At 35.3% G+C, this 16,724-nt stretch overlaps 2 protein-coding genes across 4 annotated transcripts in view; one reads left to right on the forward strand and one right to left on the reverse strand.

Annotated features, from left to right (window-relative positions):
* shank3a (SH3 and multiple ankyrin repeat domains 3a) overlaps positions 1-16,724 on the reverse strand; it is a 569,169-nt gene that overhangs the window by 430,129 nt on the left and 122,316 nt on the right. For all 3 annotated transcript variants that reach the window (XR_012394288.1, XR_012394287.1, XM_073930231.1), the window contains one exon: positions 102-246. The gene's annotated coding sequence lies outside the window, so the exon portion shown is untranslated. The remainder of the gene's footprint in view (positions 1-101; positions 247-16,724) is intronic.
* LOC137488218 (uncharacterized) lies at positions 9,435-11,927 on the forward strand. Its single transcript, XM_068214841.2, has 4 exons — positions 9,435-10,184; positions 10,279-10,419; positions 10,564-10,661; positions 10,804-11,927. Exons 1-4 carry the CDS (start codon positions 10,010-10,012, stop codon positions 11,764-11,766), a joined length of 1,377 nt encoding a protein of 458 aa, XP_068070942.1. The 5' UTR covers positions 9,435-10,009; the 3' UTR covers positions 11,767-11,927.

Here is a 16,724-nt window from a genome sequence, read left to right on the forward strand (position 1 = left end):
AAGACGGGCTGTGCAAAACTCAATCAGAGTGCAGCGACTGCATCAAGCTAAATAATTTACAGGCAAAAGAAGCCCCTTCACCACAATGTCCCATCACTCACATGTGTGTTGTAAGCTCACAGAGTCTGTGTGCTTCTCTCCAAAGAGCAGATGTGAAGTTCGCTGTCACAGTGTGATCTGCACAGCTGTCAGAGTCCAGAGCTTATCCATCACCGCCAACAGATCCAAACACTGAAGCTGATACACCTGCACACAATAGTCAGTCAAGTTACACACATCACTGCTTACTACATCATATTCACAATAATAAAATTAAATAAATCAATAAATAAATTAATTAATTAATAATAAATCAAATCACAAATACAGAAATAAAAAATAAAAGAAATAAAAATAAATTACTATGGAGTGATATAAAATATAAATATCTAAAATAAACAAATAAAAGAAATTAACATAAAATAAAATATAAGTAAAATAAAATAAAATATAAATAAATTAAACATATATTTAATTAAATAAACAAATAAATAAATGAATTAATTATTAAAATAAAACAAAAGCATAAATAAAATAAAATATAAATAAAAAAATAAAAAACATAAATCTAAGTTAAATTAACAGATATTATTTAAAATAAAATAATAACATAAATAAAATATAAATAAAATAAAATAAATAAATATAATACATTAAAATAAAATAGTATATAAGTAAAACAAAATAAAATAAAGAAACTATAAATTCAATTAAATAAACAAATAAATTTATTAAAATAAAATAAATAAATAAATAAATATATAAATAAATAAATAAATGAATGAACAAATGAACAAATGAATAAATGAATAAATAAATAAATAAATAAATAAATAAATAAATAAATAAATAAATAAATAAATAAATAAATAAATAAAATTAGCAATGGATAAAAAAAAATAAAAAAAACAGGCCTTGTGTGCTGTTGGAGATGTTTTGGAGATGTTTTCCTCCCTTTTGGGTTGATTTTGAGGCTTAATTTGGCCACAATGTTTTCTGTTTTTCAGCAAAATCTTATTTTTTTTATTTTGAGAAAGACTTCCCAAGAAGTCTGTAGCATTCATTAACAAATAGTTTTAAATATTAAGACCTCAAATTCAAAAAAACTGGGACAGTATGAAAAGCACATAAAAAAGAAAGTAGTGATTTCTAAATTAACTGAGACTTGTATTTCAGTGCAGACAATATGTTGACAAAATAGTTCATGTTTTGTCTGGTCAACTTAATTTCATTTGTAAATATACACCCTTTCCTAGTCATTCAGACCTGCAACAATTTAGGGCTAGTAATCTGGTAAATTGGTTAAATAATGATGCAATTTGAAAAAGGTAATGTCAACGGGTGATTGAGTGTATTTATCATTTGGTACAAAAGCAGCATCCAAGAAAGGTTTATTCCTTTACGAGCAAAGATTGGCCGAGGATCACCAGTTTGCCAGCAAATATGTGATAAAATCATTGAAATGTTTAAAAACAATGTTCCTCAAAGAAAGATAGGAAGACATTTACATATTTCACATTGAACAGTGTCAAAACCTTTTTTCAGTTAAAAAAAAACAAAACTGAAGTCACTGCCTTTGGGAACAGAGATGAGGTTCTCAAGGTGAATGTGTACCTTAACTCTAAAGGTCAAGCAACAATAAATAAGGTCAAGAATCTTGGTGTGACTCTGGAGTCAGATCTGAGTTTCAATAGTCATGTCAAAGCAGCAACAAAATCAGCATATTATTATCTCAAAAACATTGCATGAAGCAGATGCTTTGTTTCCAGTGAGGACTTAGAGAAACTTGTTCATGCTTTTACCAGCAGCAGAGTGGATTACTGTAACGGACTCCTCACTGGCCTTCCTAAAAAGACAGTCAGACAGTTGCAACTCATCCAGAACGCTGCGGCCAGGAGTCTAACCAGAACCAGGAAATCAGAGCACATCACACCTGTCTTAAGGTCTTTACATTGGCTTCAAGTTACATTCAGAATAGATTTTATAGTATTATTACTGGTCTAAAAATTACTAAATGGCCAAGGAGCTCAATACATTACAGATTTGCTCACTGAATACAAACCTAACAGATTATTCAGATCTTCAGGATCATATAAAATAGAAATTCCAAGCGTTCAATCAAAGCAGGGTGAATTGGCTCTCAGCTACTACGCCCCTTGTTCCTGGAATCAGCTTCCAGAATTGATCAGATGTGCTCCAACAGTAAGCACATTCAAATCAAGACTGAAAACACATCTGTTTAGCTGTGCCTTTACTGAAAGAGCACTGTGCAACGTCCGACAGATCGCACTATTAGGTCTTTCTTTTCTTTTTCTTTCTTTTATAACCTATTTTAACACATTTTAATCTGTTTTTAATAATTTTTATTATGTTTTTATTTTCTTATACTTTTCTTTTTTATTTGTTTTTATGCAAAGCACTTTGAATTGCCTTGCCTTATGCCGAGTTCAGACTGCATGATTTTCAAAGTAGTCGTGTCACAGATGTTTTCACACTGCATGACTATCTGTGTTAGCGTTTCATCGCTGATTTGTTTACACTGCAAGATGGATCGGCGACAGGGGCTTTCACATTGCATGACTTAGCAATGACTATAGGAAGAATCGCCGACAACCTCGTCCAAACTACGTCTCACAGCCAAAAACACGTAGTTTATCTTTTGTTATTAACTACATAATGAGAAAGAAGCCTTTAATGGGGTAGAAAATGTACATATTTGCTCACCTGGGTTCAAAGGGAATTAGCCATTTCTCCTCAACGTTAATAATAAACAAATTTCTTTCTGTATGAAATGTCAAACAGACATGATTGCTCCTGAGTCCTGTCAAACCTCCACTAGTTTTTCCTCCATTTCGTGGGTCCAAATAAACCGAAAAAGAGCGCTTTTAACTTCTCCCCCAGCCTCCCGCTGGCCTGGAGCAGGTATACACACACGCACACACAAGTGAATGCCGCTCTCTCATTGGCTGTAGGCGATTGTTGATGTTATTTTAAATAACTAAATAAATAAATGATTAATAATAATTCCATACTGTCACAACTTATTTTTTGTGGGGGTTTGGGGGTTTTCTGATTTGTATAATATATACTGAATAATACACTATAATAATATATCATATTTACTATAAATTACTATAGTATATTTATACATTTGTTATCTAATATTGCTGGCCACACATTGTTAATGAGTAATTAGCAGTACAATTAGGCAACTGACCATGGGTTAATAACTCCACAGGCTGACATGTCACTTGACCTTTATCTCTATACACAGAGGAAAAGACAATGAGAGGAAGGTTTCGAGCAACTGTGGAAAAAAAGAGAGAGGCTTATTAAAACCTCCAAGACTAATAAGGAGAAAGAAAGAGAATAAGATGCATAAAAAGAGTGACTGGACTCCAGTCAGAGCAAGAAAATGCCAAAGGAACACAAGAGAGCAAAGTAAAGCTGGAAATAATGGGCAGAGCAGAGAACAGCGCTTATCCTGTCTTAATATTCCAGTCCGCTTGTGTGAAGGGAAAGTCTGATGAAGGCAGGATAAAACACCCACAGAAACACACAAACGGTCAACTATAAGTGTCAAACACACAAACGTACACACACCTGCACATTATTCATCATCCGCAGCTGTACAGTTTCTGTGATGTGAAGGTACAGCAGAGGAAATGAAAGTTTTCTCAGTATGATATCCTATCTAGACAGAAACAACACGAGACATGCTGACAGAGACTGTGCTCAATATGGATTATAAATGTAGGTGTATAATGCTGATACTTCTGGGCTGTAGATTCTTGAAATTTGTTAAGAAATATATGTGCAGTTCTGTGCAAAAGTCTTAGGCCACCACCAGCTTTGGGAGCTTTGGGAAAGACTTTTGCACTAATCTATCTATATATCTAAAATATATGGAGCAAGTGGAGGCTCATTACTTTTGCTGAACAAATAGACAAACTATGGGAAATATGTACACTATGTTAAAAAAAAAATGACTTTTGAAATTAAAAGACTGGCATCAAAAGCATCTCTAACATGAACTCTCACTAAGCAACATCTTGAACGTTTTCAACCCAGGCTCATTCTCATTATGTACCCCTATATACATTTATGGAGAGCACCAAATATGTCCCTGTAGCTAAATGGTTTTCACAAATCCACCAGAGTCCGTCATGTTCATGTCACAAGTGCCATTCGAGCCTGCTCTTGATGTGGCTTCCGGCTTTTCTCTTAATGAATAAAACATATTATTCATGATATTATGAATTATTAAATGATATTATGAATATCAGACCAATATTCTTTATTTGGAATATTTTCCAAAAAAGCAGAGACCGCCTGGAGCAGACCCATCTCAGTCTCTCTCCAGGACAAATCCCGAATGTCCCTCCCGTTTGCTATACTCTTTATCCTTGCTTCCTCCCACCTTTGTGTTTTCACAGCTGTTTACTGGTTCAACAGGCCTCTTCCAGCTCCTACTCCTTTACGACTCCAATGTAAAGTCCCTTCTTCTTGTTGGCCCTCATAATGTAAGGATCTAATGTATTCATTACTGTTTTTACACATTTAGTTCACATTTGGTACTCATGACTAGTATCTATGTTTCAAACATCTAAACTGGACTCTTCTCTCCCATACACAATGTGTCTTTTCAGTTTCAACATATGTTGTATACATTTCATGCTTTTCTGACACAGATGGTCCTCATTGCATCTCTAAGTCCTCTCTTGTGCTTTTATGACCCCTTTGCCTTAACCTGTCACCTTTTTTTTTTTTAAGACATAATGGCAGATTCATAGGGCCCTCCACTCACCCAATTAAATGTGTCTTTATATAGGTTTATTAAATAAAAATCTTCATCACTCTTCTCGCGTAAAAACACCAGAGGCTGCTGTCAACTGACTGACTGACTAACCGACCAACTACAAATCACCCCGCCCACCCCTTCCCTAAACCCAACCGATAATGTTTTCAGAAGTGCACGACCAGCAACCACCCACTTCCCTAAACCCAACCAATGGTGTTTTGAAAAGCAATGCAGAAAAAGAAATGCATTTTTACCATGTTTATATTATATTATATTATATTATATTATATTATATTATATTATATTAAATTATATTATATTATATTATATTATATTATATTATATTATATTATATTATATTATATTATATTATATTATATTAAATAATATTATATTATATTATAATATATTGTTTGTTTTATTTTTTGGCTTTTGTTTTTGTTTTACCTGCTTTCTGGAACCGTTCTTTGCCAGACTCGAATCCTGTTGTTATGGTCAACTCCGCTCTGCAACTCAAATCGTGAGACGTACGCAACAAGCCACTGGACAATCTAGTATCAGGGGGTCCAAGACTTTTGCCCAGTACTGTACATATTTAAAAATTTCCACAAGAACATTAAGCAGTATGTAAGTTTTAAAATTGTAGAGTTTTAATTTGAGCAGAAATTCAACACATTTTAATATTTTATGCAAAACCACATGACCCTGTGCAAACTAAAGTACACAGAAAGATGACTAGTTTGCATTTAATATCAAAGAGTTTATCATCTCATAGTTCAGTAGATAAAATCTGTTCCTGTTACCTTTTCAAAAGGTACACTTTTGTACTATATGGAAATTAGGTCCTGTATTACTATAGTATTAGTATTTGTACTTATACAAATGTACTTAAATGTATTAATATGTACGTTTAAGGACCAGTTAGTAACAAAGAAATACCAGTGACAGATTTTGTACCTTTATTTCTGAGATGACACAGACGGCGACATAGCATGAAAGTGTTTTATTTACTGTATATTAAGATTCTATTTGTTTTTCTTTAATACATTTTTGGTAGAAGGAAGCAATTATTTGTTTTTCTTCAGGTAAAGTTGTCTTTGCATTTCATCACCAGTTTGAGGTCAAACTTTGTGAGTCAGAAAAGGGGCATTTGGCATTTCTGTGTGAAGTTTGCATGTTCTCCCCGTGTTCGCATGGGTTTACTCTGGGTGCTCCAGTTTCTCCGACAGCGCAAAGACATGCTCTATAGGTGAATTGAAAAAACAAAATTGGCTGTAGTGTACAAGTGTGTGGGTGAATGAGAGTGTGTGGGTGAATGAGGGTGTATGGGTGTCACCCAATACTAGGTTGTGCCTAATAGGGCATCCGCTGTGTAAAACATATGCCGGCATAGTTGAAAGTTTATTCCACTGTGCCAACCTCTGAAATAGCTACTAAACCGAAGGAAAATTAATGAATGAATGAAGTTATAACTATGGTAAGATGATTTCTCACAGTTGATTTTAACACATTAGCTAACATTTATCAATGAGACTTTATTGTGAAATATTGCCTGTTGTATTTTAGCCTATTTTTACCATTTAATTAGTTTGAAACATCTGTTTACTCTAAACCAGTCTCATTCTGTAAATGTACCACCATATGCATTTCTGGACAGTGCGAAATACGAAAAAAATAATTTTTGTTTTTGCAAATTCACTAAAGGCCGCTGTGTACACTTGTTTAGATCTAAAATATCTCTCGCAAGTGCAATTTGAGCCTGCTTTTCTCACATAAATCCACTAGAGGCCGCTGTTAACTGACTAACTGGCTGACTGACTGACTGAACGACTGACCAACCCTCCTCCTTCCCAAAACTCAACCAATAGTGTTTTCAAAAGCACAGATTGACCCATTCACCGCCTACCTTGAACCCAACCAACAGTGTTTTCAAAAGCACAGATTGACCTGCCCACCTACTTCCCTAAACCCAACCAACAGTGTTTTTAAAAGCAACCTAGAAAAAGAAAGACCCTCGCCATGTTTTCAGATTTTACCACATTCTCATACTGTTTTTTATTTGTTTACTTTATTTTTTGCTTTTTTATTTTGTATTACCCTTTAACAATGCTAGTGCGATATTGTACAAAGGCATCATAATACAAATATAATGCATTACATTATTTCAGGAAGAACTTCAGTCCAATCTGAGGTCCTTGAGAGAGAAACTTAATTTGTTGTTAGCAGTGAAATTGAGCTTCGATCAGACCGCTCAACACATTAAGGTATAAAAGACTTTGAAGGGCATTCTGCAGTTCAATTCTGTCGGCAATGTCCTGATTATATCGTTTTCAGCAGAGCCCAACCAGGCACACAGACAAACAGCATTACAGAGGAGTTTAGGCGTCTTCACTTATTTTTGCAAAATGAAGAGACAGCAGAATACAGCATTGAGGGAGGAAGAGGAGGACAAGAGTGAGATGATGATGGAAAAGATCAGTAGATTGTGAGATTGTGGAGCTTTCTGAAATTATCTGATCCACAATGGAGCCATTATTGACTTAGGGGGCATCATTTCTAGAGACAGAGGTAATTTCCTACATGCTTTTTCAGCCCTTTCCTGAAGTAGCCTGCAATCTCATCGCATCTGAAACACCTGTTTTATATTCGGAATTTTCTATAAAGTAAATACATTAGTATAATCATACTGGTTTTGCCATAGAAATGCAGAACATATTACAAATATAATTAATGTAAGATTTTATGTTATATCGTTGAAGGTTCTAGATATACAATTACAAATGTGCTGGACATATGGACTGTGCTATACAAATGTTTCTATCTGATTAACTATTGATTATTAATTACTAATATATATTCACCACACACTTTAAAAAACTATTAAAAATCATATTAATAAAGGTAAAAATCGTTCTGATTATAACCTGAAATGTCGCTGACAGCAGAGGTGTGGATCCAAGCGAGGGTTCAATGAGAATCGTCAGGCAAGCAACAGTCAACACAGGGCAAATAGATGTATACAGAAAATCCAAAGTCGTGGTTAATAAAACAGGCAGATGGTCAAAAGGCAGGCAGCAGACAATGTAAAACAAATTTAAAAAAAGCAAGATTCAAACACGGAAGGCAAGGCAAAAAAAAAAAGGTGTTGTAATGTTCACAGTAAATAGTCCAGTAATCAGTCCATGATCAGCTTTAGCTATGTGATCATACAGTAGCTAATCAATGGAGACTGGGAGCATGTGTGTGTATGTGTTGCATGACTGGATCTTGTGGTTCTTTTGCTGGCAGATTTGTAGTTCTCTAGCGATCTGTGAGTTTACCTGCGATCTGTAAGGATTAGATTGCTGGTGACTGTGGCACTGATGCTGTAAAATTCATTAATGTTTTATGTATGTTTTTGACTCCTCTAAAGCAGGGTTTCCCAAACTTTTCCGCCCGTGACCCCTAAAATAACAATGCCAGTGATTCACGACCCCCGTTCCTCGGTGGTTATAAATATACAAATGTTGTGCACACAACAATGGGCCTATATAAACACGAGCATATTGACACCGTAAAAAAGCACAACAGTCTAACAACTATATCATTTTTTATAGTCAATTATCAATTTGTTTAATATTTACCTCGCCTAAAAAGATTGGTGGACACAACTGATGGAGTGGAGACCGCCACTCAGAGATCCTCCTTAATGTTTAGTTGTAGCCTGTATTTATTTTTAATGTATTTGATTGCCATAAATCTGTCAGAAAGTTTAACTTGGTGTTATAAAATCAATATTCTGCAGTTTAAGCTATTGCTGTGATGTTAATCTAACGTAAACACACAATACTATGAAAAAAATACTGCATTATGTTGCTTTTTTATGTAACTATTAACTACTATTTTTATCTTCCATTTTTTACGGATAAATATGGTAATTCTAATAGTTTAATAAAGTTTATTTGACTTTTGGAAATCATCTCTGACAACTTGTGTAGAGTTGTCGGTGGTGGAATTGAGTGAAAAAATGTTTTGATTTTGCAATGCAATACTTAGCTGAATCACTGGGTGTCATTCTAACATACTGCACCTTTAATAGCTTTTAGCATTTACATTCAGATGGTTCTAAAGTTTACAAGCTTCAACAAAATGTTGATAACCCAAAATTAAGTTTAACGTTACACAGATTAAATTTATAACACAAATAATTCTCTCAATCACAATAAAAGAGGCAATAAAAGAGTAAGAAAAATGAGAAATATACGAATTTACAGTCCAAAGTCACTATACGACCAAAAAATGAGAGAAAAATAAAAAAGCCAGAACATGGTGTAAGATCCAAAGAGGATTCACGAGCACTGATCAGTGAAGCAAAGCACAGTTCAGTATTTGGTCAAAAGATGAAAGATGTTCAGAACACAGTGTACAAGTAAACCAGTGCCAAGCCTAAAGCAATTAATCTTATAACTGTGAAACATTAGTGTCATGAAAGACCAGTAAAAAAAAAAAAAATAAAATAAAAAAAAAAAAAAAAAAAAAATATATATATATATATATATATATATATATATATATATATATATATATATATATAACTTATTTGCATATTTGTTTATTTATTGATGCAGGCAGTTTTTAATTAATTATTTTTTATTTGCATATTTATTCATTTATTGTTTTATTGATGCAGGAATCTGTGATTTTATTTAATTATTTATTTGCACATTTGTTTATTTATTTATTTATTTATTTATTTATTTATTTATTATTTCTGCAGGTTCTGTCCATAAGCTTTGGTAACAATTTGCAAAGAAACTAAAATTTCAAGGGAGGGCTCAACAATTTGTCTTCATTTAAATCTCCATTTAATTACTGAACATATAAATTGCATTTAAAACAGCTTTTATCATTATTTACATTTCTTGAGCTGATCATATTTAATTTTATATAATATTAAAGTCTCTTTAAGTGTATTCTATATAGTCTTTGGTATTTGCATTTATCTTCAGTCATTTCACTTTTAAAAGTAAACACTGAGGCAGAGAACACTTTTAGAACATTTAGAATCTGATGATGCGTACAGAATCTCTACATCACACCAGAGTACCTGCAGCAGACACATTTAACATTGTTGGTTTACAGTAGCAAGAACGATCGCTGATTCTGTCCGAGCGAACAAACTGTGTCTATATGGCGAACAACGAACTGAATATGGAGATCACGAGTACAACTGTGATGGAGAAGCCAAAGAAAAACCGGCGCTTAAAACTGCCCTCTTTCCTGAAACCTGCCAGGAAAAACAAGATCTTCCGAAGGCAGAAAGAGACGCCGCAGTTCAAGCAAACGCCTGACATTGGCAATGATTGTAAGTCATATTTATATTATGAAATGAGAATGAGTTTCCTTGATTTACGAGTCGAGAATGAAAGTGTGTAAACTACAATACTTTCTCTTAATAGATGAGGTGGAGGAGGACGAGGGAGCAACAAAGAGGAAAAAGAGTAAAGTGGCCAATTTCCTCAAAGCTGCCAGAAAACTCTTCAGGATGTCCTGCTTTGGCCAGACTGAGGAGCAGCTCTCTGACCCTGCAGACTCTGATGGTAAATTATTATATTTATTGCTAATTTTTTTTACCTATGATGTGATGAATAACTAGTGTTTTTAATTAAACTTCATCCAAGTTTAACATCGCCTTGAGAATGACTGTGAAAACTGTGTAACTGCAATCATTTCTCTATTGACAGATGACATTCTCTGCCCATCCGAGTCTGACCAGAGTCTGGAGGTTGCTCTTGTCATCACTCATAATCATGAAGAGAGTTGTGTGAATGACGACCTAAAGGTGAGTATATAAAGATGACCAACTGTTTAATGCATGTTCTCCTGATGCTTTCACTAATATATCAAGAGTCTGTTTCAGGATCAGTGAGAGGAATGATATCTGCTTACATGTGAACTGACTTGAGTTTGGTCTTGTTCTGCAGGTGGATGAGAAAGATGACATGAAGACACACAACACAGAGCATGTCAACAAAGAGGAGGAGGTGGAGGAGATGAGGATGAACGATGAGAAGGACAAGGAGGAAAAGATTAAGAAGAAGAGGAGGAGAAAGAGAAATAGCAAGATGAAGGAGGAGGAGGAAAAGAAAGAGGAGGAGGTGGTGAAAGAAGAGAAGAAGATAAAAGAGGAGAGTTTGAAAGAAAATGAAGAGGAGGAGGAGGATAAGAATGAAAAAGAGATAAAAGTAAAGGAGGAGAAGATGAAAGATGATGAGGAGGAGAACAATGAGGAAGAGATGAAGATAAAAGAGGAGAGTTTGAAAGAAAATGAAGAGGAGGAGGAGGATAAGAATGAGAAAGAGATGAAAGTAAAGCAGGAGAAGATGAAAGATGATGAGGAGGAGAACAATGAGGAAGAGATGAAGATAAAAGAGGAGAGTTTGAAAGAAAATGAAGAGGAGGAGGAGGATAAGAATGAGAAAGAGATAAAAGTAAAGGAGGAGAAGATGAAAGATGATGAGGAGGAGAACAATGAGGAAGAGATGAAGATAAAAGAGGAGAGTTTGAAAGAAAATGAAGAGGAGGAGGAGGATAAGAATGAGAAAGAGATGAAAGTAAAGCAGGAGAAGATGAAAGATGAGGAGCAGGAAAATGAAAACATGAAAAAGAGAATGAGGAGGAGAAAAAGAAATAACAGGATAAAAGAGGAGAAGAAGGAGGAGAAGTTGATAGAGAAGGAGATGGAGGTAAAGGAGGAGAGGATGGAAGAAAATGAAGAGAAAGAGATGGATAAGAATGAAGAGGAGACGAAGGAGGAAGAAACAGAGGAGGGAGAGGAAGAAAAGCCAAAGGAGGAGAAGAGAAAAAGAAGCAAGAAAAGAGACAGCAGGAAAAGCAGAAGGATGATGAGGAGGAGAAGCAAAAGAAGAAGACTGAGGAGAGTGTGAATGAGAAAGAGAAAGAGATGCAAATAAAAATGTTGAAAAAAAAGTTTCTGGCCTAAAATGTTATTGTGTTAAAAACAGTGCCGAACCAAAGAATTGCATTCACAACACCATCATTTTTGTCAACAAAAACTATTTGCAAAAAATACATTTGTTGTATGCAAAAGGGGTAAGCACAACACAAAGTTTTATGTAAACAAATGTGCAAAATACTGCACAACACTGACTTGTACAAGTTAAAATGTAAGTGCAAAAATTGTGTTGCAAAAAACCTAATTGTTCATTTGTTCATTCATTTTTCCTTTGGCTTAGTCTCTGATTTATCAGAGGTCGCCACAGCGGAATGAACCGCTAACTATTCCCGCATACTGAATGCTTTACAAAGCGGATGCCCTTCCAGCCACAACTCAGCACTGGGAAACCCATACACACTCATTCACACACACTCATACAGTACACTATGACCAATTTAGTTTACCCAATTGACCTATAGCCCAATATGTTCGGACTGTGGGGGAAACCAAAAACCCACACAAACATGCTACATGAACATGCAAACACACAGAAGTGCCAACTGGCTGAGCCGGGACTCGAACCAGCAACCTTCTTGCTGTGAGGTGACAGTACTAACCCCTGAGCCACCATACCAACCTAATTATTAAAAATTCAAAATGGCGCAAAAATATATATTTTTTCTATTACACTTCTAATTTACGTTATAGTGAAAGTATTGTTTAATTATACCCATTATATAAATTAGATATGCAATATTGGCTGTTGTTTTTGAACATGTGATAAGAAATGTCATTGAAAAGAAAATAACATAGAAGCCATTGCATTGAATGCATTGACATGCAGTCAAATATTTCGCCAAACAGTCCTTAGGGATGCGGTGACACGCAGTCAGATATTTTACAGGACAGATCCGCCACTTTTGGCGCGCTTAAACAATCATAAAGCTCTCGTGCTGCAGGAATGAGGTCTGCTGAAGGCGCGCAGCTGACGTGCAGTGAGAGGTTTGCGTCTTTAATAAACCACGGCAGTTTGCGATCACTGAACAGTAAGAATGATTAATAAATCCATATGAAACAACCCCTTAAAAGTCACGTCTCGCTTTCAGTTTCGGGCTTTGGCGCGTTTTGTACTAAGCGTCTCTCTCTCTCTCTCTCTCTCTCTCTCTCTCTCTCTCTCTCACTCACTCACTCACGCGGGCATGCACTGTGGTCTCATAAGGAAACGCTGCTTTTTGATATAGTGTTTTTCTTGCTCCCGAATACAAATAATTTTTCAAGTATTTGTTCGAATCAAGTATTCGTAAAAACACGCTATTCGTGCCTTTCCGAATACCGTATTCGGGTTCGGCTCCACCCTTAATATATATATATATATATATAAATACATACATACACATATATATATATATATATATATATATATATATATATATATATATATATATATATATATATATATATATATATATATATCTCAACTTCTCAAAATCTCTCCAATCCTGAATCCCAATCTATGATAGAAAGTATGAAAACTATTAATCAGAAAGTATGCTTCTTGAAGCAACAGGAAGCTACAGTTACAGTACAGATGCCAAACTGTCCTAAACACTGTCAGCAAATGAATCTTCAAAGCATCGAGATGTAATTACAACATCTACCAGCAGGGGAAGAGTGACTAACTGGTCAATTGAATCTAAATGTTGGTCTCTTCAATGCAACACTGTCAAACAATCAATGTGTAAATTACTATGTAGTAACATCTACACTACCAGCCGGGAAATGCGACCAAATCTTTGCATATAGTAATCAAATCAACCAATCAAATCTCGACCTCTTGGACTCAACACCACCAATGTTTTGTATCAAGCACTTTCAACACAAACCTGCAGGGGGTCTGAAAATTACAAAATTGTCATCATGTTGATAAATTAATTCAATCTCAAGGCTCGTACACACCAAAACGTTTTTCGTTTGCGTTTATCGTCAGTGTTTTCCAGGACGTGTTTTCCGTATTTAAACCCAAGTGATTTTCACTGGCCTCAAGCAGAAGAGTATGCGAAATCACTCCTTGACGTTAGATGGCACTACACAATTTTAGCTTCTGACACCCGCTTGTAACACAGCAGAAGAAGACAAAGTTGACACGCTTGTTGTTATGGATGGTTCAAGTAGCAACTCCAGCTCAAGAAATGATTGAAGAAATTATTATTGTTCACCAGTGCAATAAGCAGCTCCACGTTCATATCACCTCTGGGCACCTTCTTTAATGTGTGCTTGCATTGACAGTTTTGCGTTTGAGCACCTCCAAGTGCTGTTTACTGTAACTTCAGGAGCTCCTTGCACGTGAACAAAAGTGCTAACCTGATTGGTGGAGAAGGTTTTGATGCGGCGCGTCAAAACAAAAACAAAAAACTAGCATGAGGGTTTTTTTTAAATGATGATTTTACGGCTGGTGTTTTGCACGTTGGTGTGCACGATCACATTGATGCCCTTTACTTAGCCACGAGGTGTTAAACGTTGACGGAAAAAGCAAGCATAAACTTTAGATTGTGTCAATCATATTGATAAACAGCACCCAAAACTTTCATATATATTTTAAAGCAGGGGTCACCAATCTCGGTCCTGGAGGGCTGTAGGGTTTAGCTCCAACTTGCTTCAACACACCTGCCTGAGTGTTTCAAGTATGCATATAAGACCTTGATTAGCTGTTCAGGCGCGCTTGATTAGGGTTGGAGCTAAGATCTGCCGGACACCGACTCTTCAGGAACAAGTTTGGTGACCCCTGTTTTAAAGTGTTTATGGATATTTGCATTACTATGCCGTTATGTAATCATAATATAATCAGTGCATAAAATGATCTCAGAATGACAATATTGTCGCTTATCGCAACAAATTCTCTGACAATATATTGCACAACAAAAACTCTTTGTGACAGGCCTAGCTACATTATTTGACTATTTCATAAACCAGCAACAATTCTACAATTAAACAATTCTAAATGCTTGCTAGGGGTGTCACAATGGGCAGCACAACTGCTTCACAGCAAGAAAAAATAAGTTTTTTATTACTATTTTTAATAGTTTAAAGTAATATATTGTCTGGGTTGGTGTCGTACAACAACCTTGTAATAAACTGCCAGTACAATTTCTGTTATTTTACAAACTTATTTCTCTATATTTTATTTCTTATTCTTCATTAAAAAAAACAACAAAAAAAAAACAGCTGATTTGGATGACGAAATCTAACTATTTTGCGTTTTGTCAGTTTAGTGCAGGGGTGGGCTAACTCGGTCTTGGAAGGCCCGTGTCCTGCACAGTTTAGCTCTAACTCTAATCAAACACACCTGCTTATAGATTTCTAGTGATCTTGAAGAAACTGATTATCTTGTTCAGGTGTGTTTGATTAGTGTTGAAGCTAAACTGTGCAGGACACCGGCCCTCCAGGACCGAGTTTGGCCACCCCTGGTTTAGTGGCTAATACGTACCACTTTGTATGAGTTAAGTCGGTTTTATTAAAATGTACGGTTTTGACAAACACCAACCCCAACTCTAAACCCAACAGTCATTGGGTGATAAGCAAATCATACTAAATTGTATTAATGAGACTGTACAATTCATACAAATTAGCCACTAAATCAAAAAGTTGTGAATTGCCGCAAGTTCATGTTAGATTGTGATGCACCCAAACTCAAAACTCGGCTAAAAGTAAACTTCCGGTGAAAGGTTTCAGTGACTATTTTTAATTTAAAAAATGTCCTTTTATAGCATTGACATAGTAATGAATTAAATAAACTTAAGCATTCATTTAGTTGTTCAAAACGAGTTGAAAGACCATGTAAATTCTTGCACCGTCAGTGGCACCAGGCGAGAGCAGAGAGTCCATTGAAAGTACTGGGGTAAAAAAAATAAAAATGTTCATATTTTATAAAGATGGCAGGGGAAAGATTGAATTTAACACAGTGCTTCTTGTCTGGTCTGAAACCCACTTTATATCGTATATCAATCAGGCAGTGAAGATCACTCATTTTTTTAAAAGAAAACAGATCTTAAGCATGGCGATTGTGAAATGGAAAGATGAAAATGTTCACCGGAATCCAGTGGACTGGCTCTCTTAAGATTAAAAGTCTACCCCATTTAAAACTAGCATCATTTCTGCATTATATTAAGTAGATATACTGGGATGTGTGTGATACTTGAGGATCAGTAATCATAAATCACTGATATTCTTTCTAGAAGTGAAGCGCTTGGAAAAACCTTTATAGATTAACACAGAGCAAGTCTGTCTTCAGTTTCTCCCATAATCTTGGGACAATCCTAGGTTTAACTGCAGATTCCCTGATGATCTTGGACTTAGTTTGGCAAAAAAAAAATGGTGCAGAATCCAATTGAGTGTAAGAGTGCCACCTGCCAACTTTTACACACATTCGTCGAGACAGTCTGTCGGTGAACACTATCCTTCGAGATACTTCCCAGCAGAAGCCTCTACAGTTATCGACACACACAGCAGACGCATGATAGAACTAGAACATCTGAACACATGTTCCTCCGAGTATGACGTCTCCTAGAAGATTCATCCCTGTTTCCCAAGCTTAAATCTCCAATGGAAAGATTGATTTTGATTGAATTTAACATTTGTTTTCAGACAAAAAGAGCTCCAGCATTTCTGAAAGTGTCATACAAGTTTTTTTACACTGGTTAGACACTGACAGTGGTGTCAACTTGGGAAGGTGAGGGGTTTTTATTAATAAAAATGATGATTATGAATGAATGATTATCTACACTTTTTATAATTTATTAAAAATAAAATTAAAATAAAGGTTTTTTTTTTTTTTTTTTTTACATGTAAGTATCAGTATTGTTAGTTTTTAAGATATCTAGTGTAGATTATAGCCAGCAGCTAGCTCTCTGCATCTCTAACATGGTCGCCGACTGAAGCTAAGCAGGGCTG

The sequence above is a fragment of the Danio rerio genome, chromosome 18 (assembly GCF_049306965.1).
Source record: "Danio rerio strain Tuebingen ecotype United States chromosome 18, GRCz12tu, whole genome shotgun sequence".
Taxonomy (NCBI): Eukaryota; Metazoa; Chordata; class Actinopteri; order Cypriniformes; family Danionidae; genus Danio; species Danio rerio.

Excerpts from the sequence above, each read along its gene's own strand:
- LOC137488218 (XM_068214841.2), top strand. The coding sequence starts at position 10,010 with ATGGCGAACAACGAACTGAATATGGAGATCACGAGTACAACTGTGATG. Across the intron at positions 10,185-10,278 it reads GCCTGACATTGGCAATGATT|ATGAGGTGGAGGAGGACGAG; the intron begins GTAAGTCATATT and ends TTCTCTTAATAG. Across the intron at positions 10,420-10,563 it reads TGACCCTGCAGACTCTGATG|ATGACATTCTCTGCCCATCC; the intron begins GTAAATTATTAT and ends CTCTATTGACAG.